Source organism: Lissotriton vulgaris, unplaced genomic scaffold (assembly GCF_964263255.1).
Source record: "Lissotriton vulgaris unplaced genomic scaffold, aLisVul1.2 SCAFFOLD_314, whole genome shotgun sequence".
Classification (NCBI taxonomy): domain Eukaryota; kingdom Metazoa; phylum Chordata; class Amphibia; order Caudata; family Salamandridae; genus Lissotriton; species Lissotriton vulgaris.
Genome location: NW_028252733.1, coordinates 1,397,770 through 1,419,667, shown reverse-complemented (window position 1 = coordinate 1,419,667; position 21,898 = coordinate 1,397,770). Strand labels below are relative to the sequence as shown.

General features: G+C 43.6%; 1 protein-coding gene across 1 annotated transcript in view; it reads right to left on the bottom strand.

Moving 5' to 3' along the window:
- The window catches only part of GTPBP4 (GTP binding protein 4), a 211,195-nt gene that overhangs the window by 31,709 nt on the left and 157,588 nt on the right, over positions 1–21,898 (bottom strand). Inside the window, exon 14 of the mRNA XM_086951152.1 lies at positions 16,184–16,381. Within this exon, the coding sequence (XP_086807278.1) occupies positions 16,184–16,381 (198 nt within the window). The remainder of the gene's footprint in view (positions 1–16,183; positions 16,382–21,898) is intronic.

Here is a 21,898-nt window from a genome sequence, read left to right as displayed (position 1 = left end):
AAACTTATCCCCGACGTGGAAATATCAACTTATATTGTATCAGGAGACTTTAATATGTTCCTCTCATGGTGCCCCGGAAACGGTCAGCCTGCAGATGATCAATTGCTTGAAAGGGGGGTCACACCTCAGTAAGAGTGTATGTGGGGAAAACAAACTAAGCTATCCAAAGACCTTTGAATGGATTTAACAAGTTTTGGCTTGATATCATTAAATGGGCGAATACCTGGCGACCGCCCCAAGCAGCAACTTACCATGATTCCATGGTTAGTACTGCGATAGACTACACTTTCTTATCCTATTCACTTTTCAAATTAGTAAGCGATTTTAAGATTGGAATGTCAGATTGTAGCGACCACCAGCCACAAGAGCTGACTCTGATGGCACAGGGAACAGCATTTACCTTCCCAACCGAAGCCCAAAGTGTAATGGTCTTATCAAACGTAAAACAAGTGACCCGTAAAAACTTTTGACGGAGGATTTCTTGAAAAACTTTGGACCAGCTAACTCCAAATTAAAACCATCAAAAGCAATCAATAGAAGAAACAACCAAAAGGAATTACCTACCAGGCCCATAAATAGTCAAAAAATCCATCCCCCGACAACTCAAACCAGCAAATTAAGGCAAATAAAAAGCGGCATTAACCGAACACTACGCAGACTCCGTAAAAAGGGTCCAGACAGCAGCACACAGATGGAGCTGAGGAAGCTAAAGCACAGTAAGAACAAGATCATTTGGCGAATAAAACAGGAAAACACAGAAAAAACATGGGCTAAATTGCTATATGACGCAAAAACAAACAGCACATGATTTTGGCACACAGTAAACATAGAGAATCAAGGCTCTTGTAATCAACTCCCACATAACTGAGGAGGCCTGGGTAAAACACTTAGTGCACTACTTCAATAAAAAAGCTGACAAAACAAGATGCTGCGGTCTGGCAACTAGATCTGGAGGACCTAAAACATCCAGTTGAGGAGACCAACTTCCCAGGTACAACAAAACAGATCAAGAAAAGAATTGCCAAAGGCAGTAAACTGAATACCCCCAATTCTTTACAAGCGGGACCCAAATTATTGGGCAGAGCAACTGCACCCTCTCTACAAGAACATTTGGGAGACAGAACGAATCCCCAACTCTTCAAAGGGATCAATTATCTCCCCGATCTATAAAAAAGGCAATAGGAGCCAAGCTAAGAACTATAGGCTCATTGCTCTAATAGATATAGATACCAAATATTTTGCTGGACTCTTAATGGAAGAACTTAACGAAAGGTCATCAATGAAAAATGTAATTCCCATTAACCAGACAGGCTTTCAAAAATGCACAGGGAAAACGAAACATATTCTTGATCTCTCTCTTAATAGAGGCCACCATAAAACTTAAAAAAACACCATTTGTCTGCTTTATTGACTATTCGTCCGCCTTTGACAGCATAGACAGAGGTTAACTCTGGGCTAAATTATCAGGCTGGGAAATAGACCCAAGAATTTTGAATCTACTAATTTTACTCCACTCTGAGACAAGGATTCAAATAAAGCTGGGGACAGGCAATTGTTTATCAAGGGAAATTCCAACTACTGAGGGGTTGAAGCAGGGTTGCGCCCTTGCCCCGATCCTGTTCAATCTCTTAATGTCTGACCTCTCAGCAGAGCTTTATAACTGCAACCATCACGCCCCACCCCAAATCTAGGGGCCTTACACTGTCTAATCTTCTGTACAAGGACGATTTAATATTGATTAGCTGAACCCCAGTAGGCCTCCAACACCTTATAAATACGACAAACAGCTTTTCTGATAAGAACGGGCTAAGTATAAACCTAGAAAAATCAAAGGTGATGATATTAAATCAAAAATGCCAAAAAACAACCACCACAGTGGGCTCTACGGGATCAGAGGATGGAGGTTGTCAAAGAATATACCTGGGTATAATCTTCGACAGGAAAGGAAAGTTAAGGCAACAAAAAACGGAGATCAGAAACAGAGGAATATCCCTGGCCATTGCATTAAAGAGCATCACGCACAAAATAACGGGTCCAAACTTAATCCCTTTGCTAGAAGTATTACAAGCCACATTACTACAGTTGATACGTTATGGCAGTGAATGTATGAGAGGGAGGGACGAGACCACCTTAGATAAGGTGGTCCAAAAGGAATGCAAACAATATTCAACCTCCCACAGTACACCTCGCCAGCTCAATTAAGGCTTGAGTTCGGCCTCAACAAACAACAAATAGCACACAAGGGTGCCTATGCCAAATGTTTAAACAACAGGGGGTGGTGATGGACAGAGTTTCTGAATTAAGCAGAATACTCTCACCCAGTCAAGAGATCAGGGCTTAATCCAACACCGTTTTTTAGCTCACTGCACCATCCCAGCTCAGAACCTGGCTATATGCAAATTAGTCTGTCCCTGGCCCAGTGCACCATGGGAACAGGGCAAACCAAACTACCAAGCCAATTCTTTCACTGGGAAGGAAACAAGCTTCCGGGGACCGGTTTCTGGCATTTCAGCCGTCTTCGGCCCGGCTTGCTTGAATCCTGATGGTGCAATGAGCAAGGGACTTCCTTTTGTATTTTCAGCTTAATTGCAAAGATTTTGATCAATCACGCAATAAAGAAATTTCAATATATTGTCGACGCCCACATACTGCATAGTGAATCCAGGAAGGATTCATGCTGCAAAACGGTAATCCTCAACCCCTACATCAGAATCTGTACCTGGAGAGCCCTGTGGCATAATAGGTACTTGTTTAGAGGGTGGAGGGGTATGAGAAATAGGGTGAAGAGGGCTAGTATCTATGTCCTTTTTAGGTCTCGTCTATTATATTCCGCAAGGAATAAATAGACAAGAGTATTGGGGGCAAACCAAGGTCTAAACCATCGCAGATTTCATACAGTTTGTGTGGAGCACTCGAGCGGAAAGTGCGTCCACATCAAAGCCATCCGCCTCCCTCCCACAGGCATCTGAAGCATCCCCCAGGGTGCGCACGGCCTCAGGCATTTCTCCTCCCCCCCTAATTATTCACCCCTGCTGTTGTTCGGACGCGCGCGCTCGTTTTACACCCCATATGCTCTAGCCTTGTTTTGGAGGCTGCATTCTTACCGCCTTACACTTGATACTGACCTTGGGCCTCCTACTACACTGCAGATGTCTTTCTTTTAAAATAAAGTGTACTCCTTATCCATTGTTGGAATGCTTTTTTCACAACACTGTGATGTTAGGCTGCATCCTCCGTTTAGGTTGTGGCAACACCACACGAATCCCACTTAAGACTGCAATGTTAGTTCATGACGCTAGTGCTGAAACCCGTCGTCAGACGATAATATATGTTCGGAAATAAAATGTCAGCCTTGATGCAAGACTGTGACATCAGTGCAATAAGCTGATGCCACACTGAAACATCACTGCCAGAAGTCATGTTAGAATAACTGTATTCTTGTGGCCAGACGAGGGAAGATCTGACCAGAAATGCATTTCTTGCACCAAAGCATTCACCTGCATATCTTGCAGTTTCCTTTCACTTCAACGCCCGTCTCGTATACTTTTTCCAGGATCTGACCACAGCTGTACTTTGATCTCTGCTTTCAACCTTATCTCTGTGTCCACAGCCTTTAGATCTGACCTCGGTGCAGCTTATGACATTTCGCTGATCCGCTGTGGTTGAAGTTTAAGATTAGCGGAGTGTGCATAGGAGATGGTCTAGGATGTACATACTCAGTGTACCCGGAATTCATATATTGCCTTCTCGATCTGTGAGGGATGCTGCTCTGTTGCTGCTTATGGTGCAACTATTGTGTGCGCGCTGCAGTGTTGCATTGTTGCTGCGTGTGTTGTCCCGATTCTGTCTATAATGTACAATATTCTCGGTTTGGCAGAAGGTTTCATTACACCTGCCTCTGCCATTTCTCTTCTGTGTGTGAAATCTGCACTGATTTGAGGTATATACAGCGCTTGCATCAAAGAAATGAAGGTGCGCTGTACTTGGCCCCTTCTCTGGGCTTCTTTTCTTCAGGACGAGATTGTGAACAATGTATTAGACCGTCTTTTGCAATGGTTAGTCTGCTTTGCAGGAAAGGGTCTTGAAGTCCGTGGTTGCCTGAGCCTTGCCTCATTGTTGTTCATGCCCAGAATCTTGATGACGTCAGACTATTCTGTTAGTGGACAATTGTTTCCACGTGTCATTTGAGCGCTGTGTTTACAAACATCAGTGACGAGTTCTCAAGAGCACTCTCGAAGGTCACATTTTTATTATTTATTTTATTTGTATTTATGCGTTTTTGTATAGCGCAGACTTTACCCGAAGGCGTCGGAGCGCTTCGCAATAGCAACAAAAAATTACAAGTGAACAAATTACTTCTGTGTGTTGCCCTATCCTAAGCAGGCACAGAGCAGGGTTTATTTAGGCAGGTGTGCATAGTTTCCATGGCGAGGCGCCCTGTGTTTATAGCGCTTCACTGCGACTCCGTACTGTTGTTACTAAATGTGGAGTAACTGAAAATGAAGTGCCCGTCGTCCTTACAATGTGTAGAGGGGCACCGACTTTCCCATATACAATAACAGCATTACTTGTCGAACCTTAATAGTGTGGATTGTGTTAGAAACAAGTGCTCCATGTGCACTGCATTTTAAAAACACACACTACTCTTAACACAAGAATGCGCTGCTTTCTGAATGTTACGTTAATGTTCAGCAGACAGTCACAGTGGGACTCACTGCACGGCGCTGAGCACTTTGGCGTTTCATTTCCAGCGCTTCACCACCACCCCGCCGCATTAGTGAGCACTGAGTTCACAAAGTGACCTTATCATCGCGATAATAAAGGCGTTGCGTTGCAGCACCGAGCACAGCTGGAGAGTGCATAATTACATATATGGAACGCGGTAAAACTGCACGTATGAGTAGGATGTCAAACGACTGTCTCTTGTTCGGTGACAAGGGTCCATCTCGTCACGTTGCTCATTTTCGGAGGCGTTTTCACCACACAATTGAGGCACACAAAATAAGCGTGGGTCTGCACAAACTCAGCGGAGTGTACCTCTTTTTAACTTCACACGTTCCTAGCAAAAGCTCAGGATATTGTCTCACCTTAAGGCGGCGTGAGGTCATAGAGGCCTGTCTCAGTCAAATTCCAGAGTTTCGGCAAAGTTTGTCAAATGTGAGACATTCCATTATTGCCATGGAGTTTGTGCTTCACATTCTAGCTACCCCTGGGGGCAAACCTTTAGAAGGAAGTCTGTACGCATTAGAAGTATCTGCATAGTAGTTATTTTACACACAAATGCATTGCTATAGAAATAATTCAGCTTTTTATTGTTCGTGTGTCATTTTATGTCTTACAGGAAGTGTTTTTTTCCCTAATTATCTCTCTTTCCCACTAGATTCTGAGTAAAGAGTTTGACTGGATAGTGCCTTTTTAGGTCGAGTTATTTATAACTCAAAGACCTATTACTACTGAACCAGAGTCTCTTGAACCAAGCGGATTTCGTTAAATGCATGTTGTTCACTCTTGCATGAAGCTTTCCCAGGCGTGCCTGGCCTCGCACACCACCATCAAAGGCTTCTGCTCCCCATCACTCCCTTTCCTCCCTCCCACTCGCTGGCCACGTCCAGAGCTTTTGTAAAAGGGGCTGCTTAAAGCTTGAAGGCAATCTGCTTCCCCCCCCCTGTTGTTTCTGGCTTTTCTCGCTCTCTAATCAGTTTTTTTCCCCCTCCCACCCATCCTTTGATGTCCGCCGTGCGTGGCCTGTCTGTCGCCTCTTCGTCCTTCACAGCCCCTCTCTGTCGTGGAATCTAACAAATACTCATACAGAATTAGAAGATTAATTTATTTTTTAACAGTTTAGAAGATCCACTCACACCTTGTGCTGACATCAATTATGTAGGGACCAACATTTCCACAGCTTTCCGTAACATGAAATGATATTGTTTGCAATGATATCATTCTTTGTTCTTGTCTGGTATGGGGTGTCATTCATCTTCACCACAGGATTTCTAGAACAGTTCCTAATATCGGTGTCATTTTAGTGTTGCACGATATCCTTTTTTCACACTGTGATGTAATGCCCTAAATTGCTGCCGCAGCTTTACATTGCGCGAGCTGCAACGTCAACTCGGCGATGCAGCGTGCGCAATGTATCTTTTTAAATGTATTTACTTAACTCCGTTACACCGTATACCGGAGTTTACTACCCCCCACACTGCCCCTCCCCTGCCCCACAGCAATCCCACGGCAAGCCACCACCACTGGATTAATTATTTTGTCTTTCAGAACCGAAGCTTTAGGTGCTGAAGGTGTAGCATCTCTACTCGAGCCCGTCGGAAGGCTTGACGTGCGCTTTAGGTGCCAAGCCGGAGCGTTCGAAGCAGAGTCTCGGTGCCTACCATGGCTGGATGGCCCAGAAGTCTAATGTTTGATGAAAGTGGGTTTTGTGGGTAAAGGGGCTTTGGTACCCACAGCGCCTTGACCAGTCAGATTGTCCGGAGACTCCAGTTCTATCTCCAGTTCGGAATCAGAGTCTTGGACAGAGAAGGCCTTTTCTTCCACAGAAGAAACTTCCATTTCTTACTCCTTGATATCTTCCCCGAAGATATCGGGGGTCTCTTCGATGTTCTGTCTCTGCATTTATTTCAGTCTTTCTTGTGCTCTGGAGACGAGCACGAATTACAGACTTTGTGAAGGTCAGTGCATGGATGTTTGAAGTGGCACAGAGGGCAGAATTGGAACGGAGTCTGTTCCATCAGCAGATTAATCGATATTGGTCTCTCGAGAGGAAGTGAAAGAAACGTGCTAGGCCAGAAGGCCAAATGGAGTTTTGTTGAATCAACAGTGAAAGTTTTCTGATTTGAGACACGCCGAGGATGGGAAAACGCATTAAAAAAAATACTGACGTGGTTACAGTGGGTTACGAACCGAAGAGATCCCGATGAACGGTCTCAAACTGGAGCACAGCAAATCACGTCTGAACCCGATGGCGGAAAGAAAACAATTTAACAATGGAGTTGATGCCCATGCATCCTATCACCAAAAGGAGGAGTCACCTTACCTCGTGACTGGAAAAGACTTCTTTAAAGAAAAACAACTTGCATACATCCTGCCCCAACACTAGATGGCAGAAGTATGCAAAGCATGTGTATCTACAGCACACATGCCTCAGATATATGTGTACAGGACTGATAACTGAAAATCCTCACATTACGCCAACACGTAAATCCGAAGAAATTTGACCTCAAGAAATCACAATTGACAAGAAGGGAAACTACCTCTCTCATTCTGCACCTATTTCAACTACTTATGGAGTAAAAATAAGCTAACTTACCTGTTGGCTTATAGGTTGTAGATTTACTTGCTTTTAATGTGGCTAGGAATACTCTGCACCTATAACTAGTATTTTATTTGTAAAAAATAAGTGGTGTTGCCAAAATTTCTCAGACGTCCACAGCCAACAATGCTGAATGTTGGAGTTACAAAATAACCAGGCTGTCTAGTCTTGATTTCATCTTGTACCTCTTCCATTCACCACCATTAAACTCTGTCCCTTTAACTTGCTCTTGTAGGTTCTTGTTTATCGGTGCGTTCCCCCTGGATTGCCTTATTTGCTTACTCTCTACCCCCTTTTATTTCCTTTTCTCGCTTTTTCTGGCTCAAGGTTTGAGGGAAAAGTAGTTCCAGTCCCCATAAAAGAGCTCAAAATGACCAAGACTCCCTAAAAAGGTACCCTGGTGGCACAAACATACATGTATGAGTATTTTTTGTGTTCAAACCACATCTTGTTTCCTAACATATAGTGTTTGAATACTAACTTTGGTATCAGCACTCGCTATTTAAAAAAACCAAAAATCCTTATCAATTCAGTTTACCCCTGCCCACTCCAATACTTGGATGAAAGTGGAAGAGTTTAGTGTACCATTCAGCCTGCAGTGTAACAAGACATCCTCTCTCCCCCAAACTATCAAAAGGAATAGTTTCTTACATGTCGGAGTAGTTTTGCAGCCTGAAGAATTTTCTGGATTCACATGCAGTGCATTATTCCGCCATCTAGTGGTTGGGTCCGAAATTGTAGTATTTCTTCTCTTTTTTTTTGTTGGGGGGCGTTGACGTACCACAATTTGGAGTCCTTCTGCAACCTCGACATGCTTATTCTGGAAGCTTCCACTTTTGGTCGCCATCTTCGGATTCCTTTTTTTTTCTCCTCTCCTCATTGTTCTCTTCCTTGGCGGAGGAGGGTGGGTTCGCTAGTCCATCCACAAAATTCTTCAAGCTGCAAAACTACACCGACAGGTAAGAAACTATTTGTTTTGCAGCATGAACCTTTTCTGGATTCACATGCTGTGCATAGACTTTGTAGGGGTTTGCTAGTCCTTCTCCTACCTCACCGCCAAGACCTGGAACACCCTCCCCCACAGAGCTGCGACAGACCCAGGACCTTCTGACCTTCAGGAGACTTGTCAAGACCTGGCTGTTTGAGCAGTAGCTGCACCACCTTCCCCCGCTCAGCGCCTTGAGACCCTCCCGGGTGATGAGTGCACTCTACAAATGATTGATTGATTTGATTGTGGTGGCTGGGTGGAAGATGAACATTGGTTTGTTAATGGATGCTGTAAGACCTTTTGTCCTACTTGTGCTTCTTTGTTCCTTTGAATGTCCACACAGTATGTGAATGTGTGTACTGAAGACCATGTTGCAGCCATGCAGATGTCTTGAATTGAAGTGTTAGCTAGAAATGTAATAGTTACTCCTTTCTTCCTTGTCGAGTGCGCACTTTTTAAAGTTTGTCCTACTTGCCTGTGGCATAAATGTATGGCTTGCGCTATCTATCTTGCAATTGTGTTTTTGGTTACTGGCCTTTCCAGAAAACTTTTTGCAAAGAATACAAATAACTTTTGTTCTTGTAAAATTTTGACACCACCTTTGGCATGAATTGTGGCTCTGTCCTCATGACAATTCTGTTACTATGTATCTGGAAGTAGGGTTCCTGTAATGTTAGTGCCTGCAATTCACTAACCAGGCCCGGACTGGCCATTGTGGGCACCGGGCAATCCCCCCGGTGCGCGGCACGGGTGGGGGCCGGTTTTGGGCCCCTGCGTCCTGTTTTTATTACAGGGCCATTTTCGCAGCATAGGTGCAAAATCAGCCCTGTAACAAAATTGGCCAAAAACCGGCCCTGGCAAAGAACTCGGCGACACCTCCCCCCCATGCCGCTAGGCGTAGGCTCTCTCGTTCTGGATGAAGCACTTTTCCGTTCTGCATTGTTAGCAAATGTTTTCTTTTTGTAAGTTTGTGCATTGTTCCTTGTGAGATTTCCATTAGTGCCGAGAGCCATGTTTGTCTGGCGCATTGTGGAGCTATGAGAATCATTGACATTTTGCTGATCACCTTTTTCATCAATGGTATTGGGGGAAAAGCATTGCAAATTTCCCTGACCAATCTATACTTAGCACATTGCCTAGGGACTGGTTGCAAGGTCGCCTGGGTGCAAAGTTTTGACATTTTGCATTGTGGGGTTTTGCAAATAGGTCCATTTGCGGTGTTCCCTATTTTTTGAAGATTTTTTGCACTTTTGTTTGGTTCAGTTCCCACTCGTGGAATGCTGTTGGTTGTCTGCTCAGTCTGTCCGCTTCTAGATTGTACTTCCCTGGCAGTTGTATTGCTAAAATGTCTATTTGTTTAGCAATTGCCCATCTCCAAATTTGTTGTGCTAGCATTGAAAGTACTACAGAGTGAGTTCCTCCTTGTTTATGTAAAACAGTTATAGTGTTGTCAGTTTGTATCAACACCCTTTTCTCGTATAGCTCTTTCTGAAAGGCTTTTAAGTTAAGAACACAGTTTTTAGTTCCAAGATATTCCTGTGGGGTCCACAATCCCCTCACTTTGAGATTGTCCATGTATGCTCCCAATCCTACTAGGGACGCATCTGTTGTTATTATCATCATTGTTGGAGTTCGAGGTGTAAGAAGTCTCCCCTGTGCTAGGTTTGCTTTGTTCCACCATGCCATCTCCTGATGAACTTGGTTTGTGACCATTGTGTTTAGAGCCATTCTTGAAATGGTCTCATGTGCAGACTGATATTGGGAATTAAATGAATGCATGAGACCATCATTCCTAGTAATTTTCCCACTGTCCTCACTGTCAGATGATGCCCCTTCTGGTATAGAGGAGTCTCCTTCAATAGGGCTGCTCTCCTTTTCTCGCTGGGGAATGCTTTCCCTAACACAGTGTTCATCTCTGTGCCCAAGAACACCTTCATGCTTTCCGGTTTCTTTGATCACTTTTTCCCTGTTTATGGAGAAAGCCAGCTGAACTAGTGTCTATCACTTGTCTAAGTAGGGGCAAACTTGAATTCCTTGCCTTCTGAGATGTGCTGCTACTGCCGCCAAGCACTTTGTGATCACCATTGGTGCTGATTTTAGTCCGAAAGCCAGTGCTTTGAATTGATAGTGTTTGTTGTCCTCGACAAATTTTAATAGTCTTATGAGATTTTTGTTCATTGGGATGTGTAAGTACACATCCCTTAAGTCTAATGTTGCCATGTAATCTCCTGTCTGCACCTGAGGTAGCACTTCCTGTAGGGTAGTCATTTTGAATTTTTGTGTCTTTATGAATTTGTTTAGAAACATTAGGTCTAATATTGGCCTTAATGATCCGTCCACCTCTGGAATTAGGAAGTATGTTGAATATACTCCTTTGTTAGTCTCTCTGTGCGGTACGAGTTCTATTGCATGTTTTTCCTTTAATTCTTGTAACTGAGTAGGTGAGATAGTTCTTCTTTGGAATGTCTCTTTCTTTGGTGCTTTGTCTGGGGGGATGTTTGGTTAGCTCTATGCAGTAACCGTACTGTATTATGTTTAAAATCCACTAGTCTGTGGTTATTTCCCTCCATTTGTTATGGTAACATTTTAGTATGCCTTCTACTGGGGTGGTATGTTGGAGGAACTGTAAATTTGTCTCTGTGTGTACCCTCAGTGTTGCGGAGTGTACTGTACTGTTGAAGTCACTTTGTGGAGGTTTGTTGTCCTCCCCTTCGTGCCGGTCCTCCGCCACGGAAACGCCCACGAAAGGATGCTCTTCCTTAGTTCTGCCAGCTTTGCAGTTGTCCCTGCTGCGTACCCTGGTTTCCTGCTTTGTAGGTTTGCTGGTAGCCTTGATGAGGTAGTAGGTTGTTGCGGACCCCTACATGCTGGTCTCCTTGATCGTGTTCCTCTACATAGGTCCCTGAACTGGAGAGCCCCCATGGACCTTGCAGTTTCACTGTCTTTCTTCAATTGTTTGAGTTTCTCATCAACCACACTCCCAAACAATTGCTCACCATTGAATGGTGAGTTGATGTTGTTACTCTGAACTTCAGGTTTGAATCCAAAAACTTGCAGCCATGCGTTTCTTCTTTCTGTGATTCCAATCATCATTTGTCTCCTCGATGTTTCTGCAGCATCTAAGGCAGATTTTGAGCATGCATATATTTGTGATGTTTTTCCCTTCTTCTACCAGGTGGGTAGCCCTCTTTTGGAATTGTTCAGCAAGGCGTTTCAACAACTCTCCTACTTCTTCCCAATGTGGGTAGGCGTGTCGGTTCAACAATGTATTTGAATTGGCTATGTGCCATTGACTCGCCGCACTCCTTTCCACTTTCCTTCCTACCAGGTCAATCCTCTTGCTTTCTTTGTCTGGAGGTGGTCCTATTGTGGCTGGGACATTTGCTCTTTTCCTTGCTGTTGATGTAATAACGGATTCAGCCGGCACTGTTCCTTGATGCATATGGGGACTTTAGAAGTGTTTGTACTTCTTTCCGCTCTAGGAGTTGTAGCCTTGCAAGTAGCTGGCTCCTTGAATGCCTCTTTACACTGGTCTAGTACGCTTGGAATCATTGTAAGAAATTGGTTTCTTGATTGTGTAGGCATTAGTGTCTCTAATAAAAAAAACAAGATTGCAGTTTTTCCTCCTCCAGTGGCACCCCATACTGGTCGGCTGCCTTCTTAACACCTTGGCTGCTTTGAGTTTTCCCCTCCTATGCTGAGCTTTGATGTTTCCCCATTGTTCATGACGAGCTCAGCTCGTCATAAGCACAGCTCAAACGTGCCTCATGACGAGCTGAGCTCGTCATGAGCAGCGAAGGGGTTAACCACTTGATTATACTTGATTATACATGCCAATTTCATCTAGGGGTGATGGCCTCAAGGATGTTTCCACAGTCTCAGGTGATTCGGCGGCGAGATCTTGCCATTGGAGGTCTAGATTCCTCGAGATCGCCGATTCAGCATACTTTTGGTGATCTTCCTCATTTTGTGATATCAATCATCATTTGTCTGCTTGATGTTTCAGCAGCATCTAGGGCTGATTTTAAACATGTATTTGCAATGTTTTTACCCTCTTCCACCAGGTGGCTAGCTCTTTTTTTGGAATTGTTCAGGTTGATTTCTTAACAATTCTCCTACCTCTTCCCAATGGTGAGAAGCATGTCTGTTCAACAATGCTTTGAATTAGCTATGCGCCATTGATTCGCTGCACTTCCTTCCTTCCTACCAGGTCCATCCTCTTGCTTTCTTTGTCTGGAGGTGGTCCCACTGTAGTTGGTACATTTGCTCTTTTCCTTGCTGTTGAAAGCAATAATAGAGTCAGCTGGCACAGATCGCCTGATGTATATAGGATCCTTAGAGGAGTGATTATATTTCTTTTCTGCTCTTGGTGTGATAGCATTGCATGCAGCAGGCTCTCTGAATGCCTCATCCCCTGGTCCAGTACACTTGGCAGCATTGGGAGGAATAGATTACTGGATTGTGTAGGAATCAGTGTCTCTAATAAAAAACATGACTGTGGTTTTTCTTACTCCAGTTGAACCCGATAAGCTTCAGCAGCTTTCTTAATCACCTAATTATACATGCCAATTTCATCTGGGGGTGATGGCCTCGAAGGATATGTTTCCCCAGCCTCCTCAGGTGATTCAGCGTTGAGATCTTGCAATTGGAGGTCTTGATTCTCTGAGATCGCAGATCCGGCATATGTTTGTTCATCTTCCTCGACTTCTTCTTCGAAGAAGAATGATTCTTCTTCTTCGATCGGTTTAGGTGTTGTCGGCGAAATTAATTCTTCGACAACCTTTTTGCCTTCCATATTTTTTGCTTTTGGCGGTATCTTGAATTGCTTCACGCTTTCAACGTCTATTATACGTTGCAAAATATTAGCCATTTCGGCTTCGAGCCTTTTCCTCCTCTTCTCTATTTCGCCCGCGTGTGTTTTGGAGTGGAGATTTATCACTGGTTGATGCCGAACCGGTCGTCGACACTTGTTTGGGCCCCTCTTTTTTTGACGCCGAGGTGTCCTTTTCCAGACTGCCTTTTGCAATTTTTGTCTTTTCCAGGACCTTTGCCGTTCCGGAGTCCTCATCCAAGGATCCTACGGTATAGGTTTGTTTGGATGCAGCTGTGGTCGCCGAATGCTTCGACACCGAGGCTCCTTTAGTGGTCTAGAGTCTGATTTTCGAGACTTCTAGTTGTTTCGAGGACGACGACTCTTACCTACTTCGAAGTCTTCTCGACCAAAACATCTCTGTCCTAGTCGCCCTCTGGCCCTTTGGCGACGTTATCTTCCTCCTCACTAGGGAAGCCCAGGACTCACAGCGAAGGCGGTAGCCCTTAACCTTGCATGTTGTAGTTGGCTCCTCGCTGTCTTTCTCTCACCGTCAACGTCTTTGGGGCAAAGACGGAACAGGCGTTACAGGTGTCGTTCTGATGATCCAGCGGCAGGCACAGATTGCCAACGGGGAGCTGATCCTTCTGTGCGTACTTGTGGGACAGTTCCTGCAAAACTTGAACAGTGTATTGTCCTTAATCGTGCACAGGAAGCCCCCTGCATGTGCATTTTACGACTCTAAGATCTTGTTTTTCGACCCTTCGTCGAACTCCGCTCGTCTTTGCTTGAAAGTTAAAAGACGAAAAAAAGTCTTAATGACGTTTGTTTTTCCTTTATTTTCGGCGATTCTTTGCTCCAATCTTGGGAGGTCCTTCCATATCGATCCAGACCCAATGGCAGAAAAAAATAATCTGAAGATGGCGATCAAAGGTGGTACGTCGACGCTATATTATATATATATATATATATATATATATATATATATATATATATATATATATATATATATATACACACACACACACACACACACACACACTAACTACAATTCCGGACCCAACCACTATATGGTGGAATAATGCATAGCTTGTGAACCCATAAAGGATTCACGCTGCAAAACTGATATTACACCTAACATGACTAATAAACTAAATGTAAGAACACCAATCCCCTACACTTTTTTGTTCAATACACTGCCATTCCATCTACTGGTATGCAGTAAATGATGACAAAAAGCCCTCACTGATGGCTTGTCAATCCTAAATTGTTCCTTACCTGAGTAGCTTGACTGGTGAGCAACATCATTCTTTTCGCGCCTAGCTTTTCCGTCTTCAGTTTCATCTAGAAGCACCCTCTTAGGGAATCTCTCATGAGTTTAATCTGTAGAGATCTGCCTAATTTTCACCCCCTGTTGTGGGGGTTTAAGTACATGCTACAGTTGAATCTCAAGAGCAAATGGGGATATTCAATTAAAGAACATTTTCCTGTTTGTTAGCTAAATAGTAACACTGAGCATGGGGAATCATTTTGGAGTGTATTCTTTGAAATACACTTCCATGAAGAACATTTCACAGAATACTAGGGAGTTCTGGGAAGATCTGGACTGTTCTTCCACAGAAGCACTCTCTAGTTTACGTTGGGATTATCTTCTGCCTGGACCACTTCACCATGATATTTCTTAGTTCACCACTAATTGCTCTCCTCAAGTCTCACCACTCTGTGCCCCATTCCCTATCCCAGACATAGCCTTCATCTGGATCTTGTGAAGCATGGACTGTGCATAGTCTAAAATAGCTGAATGTCCTCTCCACCCTTCATTACATGAAGAATCTCAGGTGCAGTTTAGCCCTTCTTGACCTTTCTCCAAGCCACTCTTCTCATGTAGCTCGGTCATCTGATTCTCTAGCCAGGGTCAAATACTGGCATCCAAACTGTCACCCGACTGCCAGCGCCAGAAGAGCATTTCTATTACTGGTAACAATACTCGCTACCTATCGACGATCTACTTAAAAGTATTTTAAGGTGATAATTACCTATCAAGGTTTGTGGCTGTTTGGCATAATTGTGCTATACTTCTTTTACAATTCGTCTTCACACACTCTTGAGGAGTCTTGTGTGAGCACTTCCTCCTTTAGCCTTTTCTCTGCCACCTTGTTTCTACTTAACTAAGGATACTTTCTCGCACATAGAACATTTGTTTTTCTACTTGGCGCCCTACAGGTGCTGCTGCTAAGTGCCAAATATGCTATATTCCAGAGATCAAATGACACATTACCCCAACTACTACCATGTATTTTCTGAAAAGCACCATTGCCTCTTTTCAAAAGCAGCATGTGTGCCCAAGCAGACAATCTTCAACCTTATTTTCCTAAGTCTTTGACTAGTTTTCATCTACAGTTCAGATGAGCATCTCTCTCTCATGTCACGAGATGGTTAAGGAGCACAGAATTAGGTGTGGTGCACAATGATGTGTGAACAGGTGCCTTGCTTTTATATGCCATTAAATTGAGTATCTATTACCCATCAAACTCAGCTCAGTGCTGCTTTTCCTACCCATAGTAAAGGGGTCTGCTTCATCAACCCTCTTAAGTGATTTCTTTGTCATTCAGATGCATATTAAACAGGAGCAAATGCTACTGCATATATTCACCTCGGATATGGAAAAAAGGGCCCTTTCTTTTTAATGGAGGGTGGATGGGGAGCACACCTCAAAGAGGGACATTTTGTTATAGGAACAGGGCTGTCCAAAAACACTAAGGAGCCAATTTTCATCCTTGTGCTACCTGAGCCTTGATGTCACCACAAAATAAAACCCAAAAAAACTATTTACTCATCAGGATCATTTCAATTTTGGATTTCACATTCGACTACAGATACAAACAGATTAATTAGGTCTGACAGAGTAAACACATTTGTAGCTTAGGCAAACATTAACATGGACACAGAAATACACAGATAGTACGAAGGAAGTCAGCTCTTAAGAGCCACAAGAAAACACAATTTCTGGTCAAGCAACTAAATAATGTACTTTAGATTTTAAAGGAAACTACAGCTCACTTACTCTTTTAGCTGTTCTTGGCAACCTTGGACCTTGTTTGTCTTTTTCCTTTGATTCTAATATTTTCAGTTTCTTCTTTTCACGAATTTGCTGAGCAAGCTGTCTAATTTCCGTCATTTCATCATCTTCACTTTCTGATTCACTGTCATACTCCCCTGCAGCTTCTTTCAGCTCCTCTTCCTTTTCCAACTCTTCCAATTTCTTCAAAGATAAAGAACAACAGATACAGTTATTACAACAACGGACTTAAATAGTCAAAATACTTAAAGACAAGTAGGCATTTATGATTCATTTAAAATATTACCACAGTAACAATATTTAAAGCGATGGAATGTGGTTTATTATTAAGGTCAACAAACTCAAGCCAATAATAGAATTCAATGTGATGCAAGAGTGGAGCAATTCAAGAAAATGTTAAATTAACCAAAAACATACTATGGGTGTAGGGTAGCAAGAATCGGATGAGTGCAAGGTGAAAAGCACTTAAGGAGAAGTGATGAGAAGTATAAAGTGAGGCAGAGGAAGGAGTACAACAGGATCAGAGTTTACTTTTACAGTGAAGAGTAATAAAATTAGTGAGAGATTTATGACACTTATTTCAAAATATTTTAGAAAGATATGCTACTTGTAAGGCCAAGATAAAAGACGGAGGGGAATTAATTAAAGAGGGAGAAAAAAAATAAACAATGCTTGTAACAAACAACAATACATAAAAAGAAAAGTTTTTTTCTTTCATTAAAAAAAAGTTATGCCATTCAATTAAACTTGGTCACTTCCAAAATGAAAGCACACATTTTCAAAAGCATCAATTTCAATGACTTCTTTAAAACATTTGTTTTCTCACGCATCTAGATTTTGCACGGCTGAGATGTTGTGGAGGGATTTGTAGGCATGGGCGAAGTAGCTTGAAGGTTACTCTCTTCTCAACGGGAGCCAGTGGAGGTCCTGTAGGTGCTGGGTGATGTGTTCATGTCGTGGAATGCCATGGACGAGCATGGCCACGTTGTTCTGGATGGTCTGGAGTTTCCAGAGGAGGGATTTGTAGATTCCGGCGTGGAGGGTGTTTCCGTAGTCCAGTCTGCTTGTTAGGAGTACGCGAGTGAAGGTCTTTCTGGATTCGGGTGGCAGGCAAATCCACTTCAAAGTCTTGCAAAGGATGCAGAGGGTGTTGAAGCACATGGAGGAGACAGCGTTGATCTGTCGGGTCATGGTGAGGGAGGAGTCTACTATGATGCCGAGGTTCAGAGTGTGGTCCGTGGGGGTGTTGCAGAGGGAAGTGGGCCACCAGGTGTTGTCCCATGTGAGCGGGTGGGTCTGAGGATGAGGGATTCGGTCTTCTCCGAGATGAGCTTCAGACAGCTGCTGCTCGTCCAGGATGCAACGTCTTTCATTCCTTCCTGGAAGGAGAGTCTGGTGGTGTTGGGTTCCCTTGCGGGGAGAGGATGAGTTGGGTGCCGTCTGCGTAGGATATTATGCTGAATCCATGCTGTCTACACAAAAATGCCATTTTTCTGGCAGCAAGATGGAAAATGCTACTTACCAGTATGCATCTGTTCTTGGCATGTAGAGCTGCAGAGTTGTACACTTAGCATTAGATCGCCACCTGGTGGTGGGCTCAGATGATTGCATGTTGTTGTCGTCTTGGAAGAAGTCTTTGTAGTCACGTGATAGGAGACTCCTCCCTTGGACGATAGAGCGCATGGGCATCGGCTCCATCCTTAGATTGTTTTTCGCCATGATGGGAAATGATGGAGTTAGTAGAAGTACAGAAAAAGAGGTCCATGCGTGTGCATCCAAGTAAGATAAAACTGGAACAGATACAGGTCTCGGGGAGGCGGGAGGGCGTGTACAACACTGCAGCTCTACATGCCAAGAACAGATGCATACTGGTAAGTAGCATTTTCCGCTCGAGGCATATGAGCTGCAGATTGTACACTTAGCATCGATTGTGCAGCAGTGTCTCCCCTAGCGGTGGTCACCTGTATCCGTTGCAGTCGTTTTAAGGACAGCTTGGCCTACTGCAGCTTGCTGCTTGGCTTGCACATCAACACAGTAGTGTTTAGTGAAGGAGTGTGTAGTAGACCATGTTGCTGCCTTGCATATGTCCTCTAGGGGGATGTTTCCTAAGAAAGCCATAGAAGCTCCTAGTTTGCATGTGGAGTGCGCTCTAGGAGGAAATGTTAATGTAAGTTTTGCTTTTTGATAGCATATTTGTATACATTTTAAAATCCACCTTGCAATCCCACCTTTAGAGATGGGGTTGCCTTTGTGAGGTGGAGAGAAATACACAAATAGTTGTTTTGTTTTTCGAAAATACTTGGTTCTATCTATATAGTAGAGTCTGGGTTTTGGAAAAACACAGGTAACTCTACAGATTGGTTTAAATGAAAAGTAGTTATGACTTTTGGAAGGAATTTTGGATTAGTTCTTAAAACCACTTTGTTACGATGTAGTTGTAAAATGGTTCTTGTAGTGTGAATGCTTGTTGTAAAATGGTTCTTGTAGTGTGAATGCTTGTATCTCACTTACTCTTCTAAGAGAGGTAATAGCAATAAGGAAAGCTGTTTTCCAAACGAGGAATTGCAGTTCACATTTATGTAAAGGCTCAAAAGGGGGTCCCATGAGGCTTGTAAGAACAACATTTAGGTTCCACACTGGAGAAGGTGGCAACCTGGGTGGAATGATTCTCTTTAATCCTTCCATAAATGCTTTAATTGCAGGTACTCTAAAAAGAGACAGATGTCTGTTCTGTAAGTATGTCACAATTGCTGCAAGGTGCTGGAATATGGATGAATATGCCAAGTTACACCTTTGTAAATGTAGAAGGTAGAAAATGATATTTTGGATAGAAGAATCCAGGAGATCAATTTGATTATTGTTGCAGTAAACGGCACATCTTTTCCATTTAGCAGCATAACAAGCTCTGGTAGTAGGTCTTCTGGCCTCTTTAATGATGTTCATACAGTCTGGTAGTAGGTTAGGATAACCAAACTCTAAGACTTCAGGAGCCAGTTCGCCAAATTCAGTTGATTTGGGTCTGGGTGTCTGATGTCTCCATGGTTCTGCGTGAGTAGGGATGGAGTCAGTCGTAGCTTTTGGTGTGGGACTAGAGATAGTTCTAGCAGTGTGGTGAACCACAGTTGCCGTGCCCATGTGGGAGCTACCAGGATCAGTTTTAGAGACTGTTGTCTGAGCTTGCGTACTACCAATGGTATTAGTGGTATGGGCGGAAAAGCATACGCAAATCTGCCTGACCAGTTCATCCATATCGCATTGCCCTTGGACAGCGGGTGTGGAAACCTGGCGGCGAAGGGTGGGCATTTTGCTTTTACGTGTGTGGCGAACAGATCTATGTCTGGATGACCCCACTGGTGAAAGAATGGCTGAAGAACCTGGAGATGTAGTTCCCATTTGTGAATTTGTTGTGTCTACCGACTCAACAGAAATGTAATCTGATTGTGTACTCCTGGAAGGTGCTCTGCTAACAGATATATGTTTTGTGGAATGGCCCATCTCCAAATGCTCTGTGTGAGTTGGGACAGTTGTAGAGTGTTCCCCCCCCCCCCCATTTTTGTATGTAATACATGGCTGTCATGTTGTCCGTCCGGATTAAGACAGCTTTGTTCTGTACTTGGAATGTTTTGAGTGCTAAGAATATTGCTAGCAGCTCTAGATGATTGATATGGAGCAATCGTTGTTGACTGTTCCATTGTCCTTGAGTTGTATGGTGTAGGAGATGAGCTCCCCATCCTGTGAGGGATGCGTCTGCTGGAAGCACTAGCTGTGGAACAGGCTTGAGGAACGGCCGCCCCTTTGTCAAGTTTTTGGTGTTCTACCACTGCAGAGAGCAATGTGTGCGGCTGTCTACCAACACGAGGTCTGTTAGTTGACCTTGAGCCTGGTTTCACTGTTGTGCTAGACCTTCTTGTAACAGGCGCATTTGCAGTCTTGTATGTGGTACTATGAAGATGTAAGATGCCATCATGCCTATTAGTCTCATGAACACTCTGGCTTGCAGAGATTGTTGCTGTTGAAAAAGTGTGACTAAGGCTTGAATGCTCTGTATCCTTGCTGGACTGGGATACGCTAGAGCTGTAGACGTGTTTATTGTAGCCCCTAGATACTGATGTATGTGAGAGGGTTGCAAGTGCGACTTGGTATAGTTGATGGTGAACACTAAGTCGTGCAACGTTTGAATTGTCTGATGTGTGTGTTGGACACACTGATTGAATGACTTGGCTTTTATGAGCCCGTCGTCTAGATAAGGGAAGACATGTATTTGTTGCCTTCTGAGATGTGCTGCTACCACTGCTAGGCACTTTATGAATACTCGTGGTGCCGTTGTCACTCCGAATGGAAGGACTTTGAACTGATAATGTAGTCCTTCCAGTACAAACCTTAGATACTTTCTGTGAGCAGGATGTATAGGAATGTGGAAGCAGGCGTCCTTTAGGTCTAGTGTCATAAGGAAATCGCCTTGTTGCGGCAGTGGGAGCACTTGTTGTAAAGTGATCATATGAAAATTATCTGATTGTATGTAATAATTGAGGGGCCCGAGGTCGAGAATTAGTCTTAGTGTCCCGTCCTTCTTGGGAATTAGAAAATACAGCGAGTAAACCCCTGTTCCTTGTTCTTGTAAAGGAACTATTTGTATTGCGTCATTTTGTAGAAGTGACAGAACTTCGTGTTTGAGCAAAGTAAGGTGTTCTGTAGACATTGGACGCTGCTTGGGTGGTATGTATGGAGGGGTTGCTGTAAGTTCCAGGCAGTAGCCATACTGGATAATCTGCCTTACACACTTGTCTGTTGTGATGGAGTTCCAGACAGGCAGGGATTGTGTTAATGTGCCCCCCACAGGAGTAGAATGCTGTTGGAGGAGCAGAGGGAAGTTACTGTTTTGTAGTGGAAGAGGTTCGATTACTGTTGTTACCTCGACATCTTCCCTTGTTGTTATTCCCTCTATATCCTCCTCTAAAATATCCCTTGTTAGAGGATGTTTGTGTGTTGGAGTTGAAGGATGTTGTGCTGTCTGTACCTGTTTGTTTGGAGCCCCCTCTGTAGAAGGAGCGACGGAAGGAACCTCTAGTTTGTGTGGACTGTAAAGCTCCCATAGATTTAGCAGTGTCCGTATCCTTCATTTTTTCCAGTGCTGTGTCTACCTCTGGTCCAAACAATTACTTTTGATTGAATGGTTGATTTAAAATAGTAGTTTGGACTTCTTGTTTAAATCCTGAAATGCGTAGCCACGCATGCCTTCTAAGTACTAAACTGGTATTTACAGCTCTAGATGCAGTATCTAGAACGTCTAGTGCGCACTTGATAGAGGCATTAGAATTGAGTTTCCCTTCTTGTATAAGATCATTTGTGTGTGCCTTATATTGGTCAGGTAGATGGTCTAGCAGTTTTTCGAGCTGGTCATAATGAGCCCCATCATATCTGGAAAGGAGGGCTTGTGTATAAGCTATGCGCCATATGTTGGTAGCTTGTGCGGCTATTCTTTTGCCGGAGGCATCTATGACCTTGGATTCTTTATCAGGCGGAGGTGCCTCACCTGAAGTTTGAGAGTTTGCCCTTTTCCTAGCATTGGAGACGACTAGGGAATCCAATGGTAGTTGGCCTTTAATGTAGGCTGGATCTGCAGGTGCAGGCCTATATTTTTTCTCAATCCTAGGGTTTAAAATCCTAATACGTACAGGGTCTTTAAAAATTTCTGGAGCA